We start from the raw sequence: 6,888 nt of genomic DNA on the forward strand, positions 1-6,888 counted from the left end.
TTATAAAACACTCCAGACAGATGTGGCCTGACTCGTCCAGTGTCCACTATGTCTCCTCCCTGTGCTCGGATCCCAACATGCCTGACATTCCCTAAGAGTGTGCAAACATTCCTCACATGCCTGTGGACCTGCAGACGGAGGAGGGGAACGCTCTCGACGCTTCCGGAAGCTTTAGCAGTCACGCCAGGAATGATAATAAGAGACACTGAGAAACACTGCATTTTACTGACCGCACAGAGCGAGAGAATGATGACTGACAGGTCTTATCAGGTGATCATTAATCCACGTCACATGTGGGCAGCAGTTAGGAAACTGAAAACAGATTAGTGTGGATGTGGCCTGAGGAGTTTCTGCTGAACCATCACTGCTACAACAACAGTATTGTGTATGAAATAAAAAAAAAATAAAAAAAAATCTATATTTATTTTACCGTCTTGTGTACATAGAGCATTGACTGCTATTGTGGAATAATTTCCCTTAAGAAGGTGTTATTACGGCCATGACGACACTAATCCCTTTGTTTTCCGTTTCCTAACACTATTTGTTTTCCAAAGTATGCGATAATGGGGAGCGTTTTCTAAATGCTCAGATTTCAGCAGAGTAAAACGCAGTTCTAGTGTGGTCGAGAGGCGTAACTGAAGCGAAATTAATGCTTTTGCAAACGAAAATGTATTTGTGAGGATGTGGGAGGATGTCAACGGCTGCAGTTCGATACGCAGAACATGACTGTTCTGTTTTCGGTGGAACAAAAGGCCATTCTATTGTGGTTGAGAGGACAAATGAACTAGTTCACATTTAATGATTCACTTGAACCCAGCATAGCTTTACACCCCGTCTACACCCGACACGAGCGGCGCATCAAAAGTAAAGAGATCCCATTATAATCAATAAAGTAGTCTACGCTGGAAGTGTCTGTTGCTGCACATCGCACCGACAGTAAACTGATGTTCCGTTCCATTTTGCACTGCAAGCGCTGTCGCTATTCCTGCTAGCAAGACAAACAAACAGTTTAGAATGTTCGCTTTGACACGTCCAGTGTTAAAACAGACTTTGCCTTCTTTTTTGAAGTGAAATATTTAGTTAATCTCAACAGTTTATCACATATTTCGACTCGATGTGTAAAATAGTGTGTTTTCTAGTTTAAGTTTATATTTGATATGACTTTATTTGTTCAGACTAATTCTTATATATAGCTTCAGTGTAGTTAGCTACTTTTTGTTTGTAGTTTGTAGAGCAAAATACTTTTTTAAAAGAGAAGCTTGACTGTAGTTTAACTACTTTAAGTCGTGAGTAATTTGTAGCTTGTGAAGCTACAGTTTCAAAGTAGCTTCCTCAACACTATTCTGGATATTAACACAGTTTGGTACACCCCATTAAAAAAAACCTCAGCTCCAACAGTTGCTAAGATCCACTCGTACTCTGCCCAACAAATCCCACCGCCCTTCCTTCCCCCATCATCCCTATTCCTCACAACCCTGTTTTTCTCAGCGGCGTGAATAAAAGCACTTCCTGCGGCCCACTGTTGGCCAGTGGGTCAATAGATGTTGGCATGAGACCACGTGAGGGAGCGCTAGCCAAGAACAGAGCCTCTGAACAACATGTGAATATCCAGAAGCCGAGCGTCCTGCCCTACCGCCCCGTCCGCCTCGCTCTTCACCCTCCACTGCACCCACAGCATTCAGCCTTTCATTTCAATGATAATGGACAGACCGGAACAACAGCGCCGTCCAAATGACAAGAGCAGCGCACAATGGTTTTGTGGCTTTGTCATGTGCACCCGTGGGAGCAGAGAATGCTGCCATGTTTTATTACCAGAGAGAGAGAGTGAGAGAGAGCACCATGGGAACATAAACATGGAGGATCATCGTGCTCATAAAGTTACTTTATAAAGTTTGTACAAAGTTGTACAGTCAGCTAGTGGAGGGTCAAAGTATAAAACTGGTATAAATAAAATTATGTGGTGGTGTGTTTGTCAGGCATTTATAGAATGTGGCTATGTTTCCATTATACAGGTGCCTCTCAAAAAATTAGAATATCATTGAACAGTTAATTTTTTTGAGAATCTATGGGGTATTGTCAAGAGGAAAATGAGAGACACCAGACCCAACAATACAGATGAGCTGAAAGCCGCTATCAAAGCAACCTTGGCTTCCAAAACACCTCAGCAGTGCCACAGGCTGATTGCCTCCATGCCACGCCACATTGATGCAGTAATTTGTGCAAAAGGAGTCCCGACCAAGTATTGAGTGCATAAATTAACATACTGTACTTTTCAGAAGGTCGATATTGCTGTATTATAAATTCTTTATTCTGATATTTTGAGATACTGGATTTTTGATTTCCATGAGCTGTAAATCATAATCGTCAAGATTACAACAAAAAAAAGGCTTGAAATATTTCACTTTATGTGTAAAGGATCTAGAATATATGAAAGTTCCACTTTTTGAATTAAATTATGGAAGAAAAAAAAAAAAAAAGAACTTTCCACGATATTCTAATTTTTTTAGATGTACCTGTAGTGTTGAACATAATTTACGTGAAAAATCTGAATATCGCAAAAACAATTAGCGAATAAAGCTGCGTTTCCATCCCACATGTTTAAGAGAACAAAATCATCACTTCTGGGGAAATTGCAGCAAAATAGACATGAAAATGGAAGTTGAGGATACTGTGGCTATATTAAAATGCATTGAATTACTTGCGGTTTAGAGCACACAGACAAAATGCTCTGACGAACATCATGTTTGTAAGCATTCAGCCGCAGATGCCTTATGTCTGGGTGCCAAAGTGCATCACACAGTTCTGAAAGGTAATATTAGACAATCATTTTGATGACAGACTTTGGCATTCCAGAATAACCAGAGCAACAACTGAGATGCTACGCAATGATACTGATGATATTCTGTAAGCGAATTATGTATTCACATGGCATGTTGAGGCAAAGTCACATTACTTTTGTGATGTGCATCTACGTATATTCCTATACAAATCAACAGGAATATATTCAGTAAATGTGTTTCCATCATAGTCACTGCGCATGACTCAAGCAAGCATAGAAGTCTTTTAAGTGCATTTTGGAGATTTTATAAAACTACTATTTTTGGAGATTAATCCCCAAATTTTCATAAAAATACATGGACAGAAACCCCCTTTATGATGTCACATCAACTGTGACAGCAAACTGACCACTTATGTAAAATCTACAGTGTGCACAAGTATTCAGTGTTTGACCCACTTCAAGCAATGACTTCACAAAAAGCTGTAAAGTCTTTTGCCTTTTGTAAATTTCAGTGATACAGTTTGAAGAGTGTTTGGGATGTTCACCCCTTAAAAGTGGTGTTACATAGACTGAACTGATCTTACATATCGCATGTGCACATATTGTAGTTTTCACAGCCCATGACATTCAGTAGCGACAGTGTTTGTGCACTAAATTCATGTAGGCTTTATCAGAGCCATCAGCAGGGCCCCAAAGGGTCAAAACACATTTCTGCACACTTTAAGGAATGTTCCGGGTTCAATGAAAGCTCAGCTCAACTGACAGCATTTGTAGCATATGTTGATTACCACAAAAAGTCATTTCAACTGGTCCATTGTTTATTTAAAAATTGTGGTTACAATGAGGCACTTCCAATGGAAGTGATTAGGGCCAGTCCACAAACGTAAAAAACACACCATTTCAAACGTACAGCCACAAGACATTAACATCACACATGTTAAGAAGATTCTGGTGTACTAAAATCTCTGTTCTACATGATTTTTTTGTGATAAATCGCTTACTAGAATTAGCCGGTTATGTCATAATGACGACAGGGTAAAAATTAAGGTTAGTAAGCGAGTTTATCGCACTAAAATCATGCTAACATGTATAGTTTAGACGCCTTGTGGCTATACTTTAGATATAGTAAGTATACTACAGTTTACAGATTGGCCCCATTCACTCCCATTGTAAGTGCCTCACTTCACAGTGCTTTTTCTTTGGGAAACGAGGGACGAGTATAATTTTTTATTTTTTTTTTATCAACATTATGCCACAAATGCTATCTACCAATTGAGCTTAACTTGTAATGAACCCGGAATATTCCTTTTATAGACGGAGAGTTCTATGGAAATATGGATTGTAAAGAAACAATCTCAATAGTTTCACATAGATAGCAATGGGCTTAAACGGAGATTAAATGGAAACTTTGCTAAAGTCTCCTGCTTCTTAATGTTTCTCCTAAGAAAAGATCTCTAGTAATCTTACACGTGTCTCCTCTAGAATTTCAGAAAAGATCTCAACAATGTCTCGCACCATGCTCACCAATGTCTGCAATCAAATGTCTCAATATTATTCATCAAATTCTTCCAAAAGCAGATGACTTGTGCCACACTGTCCACACTAGACTCTTACTGAATGTCAACATCTGCCTCATTTGAGTCTCATTTGTTTTCTCCAATGGACTTTTAGGAGAAACATCCGAGATGAAGTTAATACTTTAATGAAACACAACTGAACAGATAAAGAGCACCTCTGGAATGTTTGACACGCATTAAACATATGTAAAACACAACCTGTAAACCTGACCTCTTGGAGAAATCTACTGCATCAGCTCACGTCCACGAGCCAGGGTTAATGTTCTGCACTACATCCTACAGTCTGAGTGATCAAGTGACAAGCACCCGCAACTTACCGTTTGTTTGGGCAGAACGAAATGAACAAGTGAAGAAACAAACGCATGTGTCATTTACCTGCGTAGAAGCGCAGGAGTGATCCCAGCTCAGTGTTCATGCCCTCCTCCTGCACCCGCCACGGGTCTTTAAATCCCAATTTAAAGAGAAAATCGTTCTGGACCTGCAGCGGCCTCTCATCGGGCCCCATGCGCCGGGCAGTCTCGCCGTGCAGCTGCACGTACAGCGCCGGGCCGGAGTCCGATTCCCCATCAGTACCAGAATCCGGACCGTCCCCCGCGGCCTCGGTGCCGATGCTGAGCGCGTTCAGCCTCGCGTTCACCTCGTTCGCGTTCTGTAGAACAGGTTCCGACGGACAGTCCAGTTCCAGCTCATCCGAGGAGCTGCCGTACGTGTCCAGGCCCTCGGTGGCGCTGCTGTCAAACGCCGAGGCGTCAGTGCCCAGGATCATGTCGTCGCTGAGCGAGTCCCGGTGCTGGCTGAGCCGGGCCCCGGAGCTCAGGTCGTCGCAAGCGCTGCTGGTCTCCGCGTCCGAGCCAGTGAATCTCTTCACCGAATCCTCGTCCTGCGGGGACGCGCGCTCCAGCTCGCCATCCGGACGCGTGTAGACGTCGTACTCCTGGAGGTACTGGCGGTGCGACTCCAGAAGTAAGAGCCGCAATCGCTCGTTGGGCTGGTCGGGCAGGTGTCTGAGCGGGTACTCTCCGTCGCAGTTCCCGTTGACGTCCGGGCAGGTCTTCGCGCTGAGCCGCAGAACGGAGCCCATCTTGCCGCTCATCTGTTGTAGCCGCTGCGCGATCTCGGCCGCGGTGCTCTCCACCGTGCACAGCACCGGTCTGGGCGGCTGGGAGCACGCCATGAGCCGGTCGTGGACGTGAACGCAGCCCCTGCGCAGGTCCTGCCGGACCCACTGGCGATCTGACAGCTGCAGCTGCGGACTAGCGCGGTGTCTGAGCATCGTATGGCGGTCCAGACCGCGGCTGTGAGAGGCGCTGCTGATGCTGGACACATGCCTCTTTACTCTCCTCTTCCTAAGCAGCAGGCTGGAGCTGCTCTTGCAGGCTTTGTTGAGTACATTGAGCTCGGTGGGGCTCTGCGTCCGGCTCCGCATATGACGGGGCTTGGGCGAGCTCTGGCCTTCATCGTCGTCTTCTGTGGATCTCAAGGCCACACTCAGAGCGCTGCTCTTCTTCGCTTTAACATTCTCCATGCTCGCGCTATTGCTCTCAGTCCATCGGAGCGGGAATATGAGCGCCGCACGACGCGCTGAGAACGCGCGCGGGACACGCAGGTTGGATCGCGCCGCTCGCGATCAGATCATGGAGTCCGAGTAGAGTAGCGAATGCCAGAAAGCTCGCGAGAGTGCGCGGAAGAGGCTCGAGAGCTCACGCCCCCTGGACCTGAGGAGCGCGTGTTGTTTTCATTTCGTTCTGGCGTTTTTTGTCCCCATCTTCGCTTTCATTTGTTAATGCTGTTATTGATCTTTGAATAATGATTATAATGGAAAAACAAAGAGGGAGGAGAAATGCCAAAGTTCACTCGAAGCTCGCATGAATAGCGACAACCATCGCGAGAGTTCAAGATCCCCGCCTGAAACTACATAGATGTGTTGAACAACTGCAGCAGAAAAGAACGATGAGACGTTTTATTACTCTGTGTTGGGATTTTATGTCTTTATTTGAGCCTCTAGCCGTTGTTATATCACTTTAATGCTGCTGTTCTTTGAATAATAACAAGAAGGACGACACGACTTTACTTAAACCTCACGAGAGTACACGGTTAACGCCCCCAACCTGCTGTTTTGGATAATTCAAATTGTATTTACTCTATTAGTATTTGCCTTAATACTCATCTTGGAAATGTTATTTTAATAAACACCGTAATTAACCCGATTTGTGAGTTTTTAACATGGAAACTCCTCCTATGACGCGTTGCTGTCGCGCTTGATTTATTGGTGCGTCACAGCTGCAGTCAGCAGTGATTCATAATCAGAACTATTAGAGTAAAGGATATGATGATCACCGCACAAGATTTTTTTTTTTTTTATACCAACAGAGAAATATTCAACGAATCATGAATTTCTGCAGCTCTCCAAAATTATTCTGTGATTGTTGTTAATGTTTTCTGCATATCCATATTGTGTTTATTTTTTAATGAATAAAAAATAACAGGAGATGGTTATAAATTATATTTTTTATAATTTTTTTATAAATATAA

At 43.6% G+C, this 6,888-nt stretch overlaps 1 protein-coding gene across 1 annotated transcript in view; it reads right to left on the reverse strand.

Moving 5' to 3' along the window:
- LOC127440709 (PH domain leucine-rich repeat-containing protein phosphatase 1-like) overlaps positions 1 to 6,555 on the reverse strand; it is a 67,772-nt gene extending 61,217 nt beyond the window's left edge. The window contains exon 1 of the mRNA XM_051697454.1: positions 4,732 to 6,555. Within this exon, the coding sequence (XP_051553414.1) occupies positions 4,732 to 5,881 (1,150 nt within the window). The 5' untranslated portion in view covers positions 5,882 to 6,555. The remainder of the gene's footprint in view (positions 1 to 4,731) is intronic.
- Positions 6,556 to 6,888: the final 333 nt, after the last annotated feature.

Source organism: Myxocyprinus asiaticus, chromosome 5, assembly GCF_019703515.2.
Source record: "Myxocyprinus asiaticus isolate MX2 ecotype Aquarium Trade chromosome 5, UBuf_Myxa_2, whole genome shotgun sequence".
Lineage (NCBI taxonomy): Eukaryota > Metazoa > Chordata > Actinopteri > Cypriniformes > Catostomidae > Myxocyprinus > Myxocyprinus asiaticus.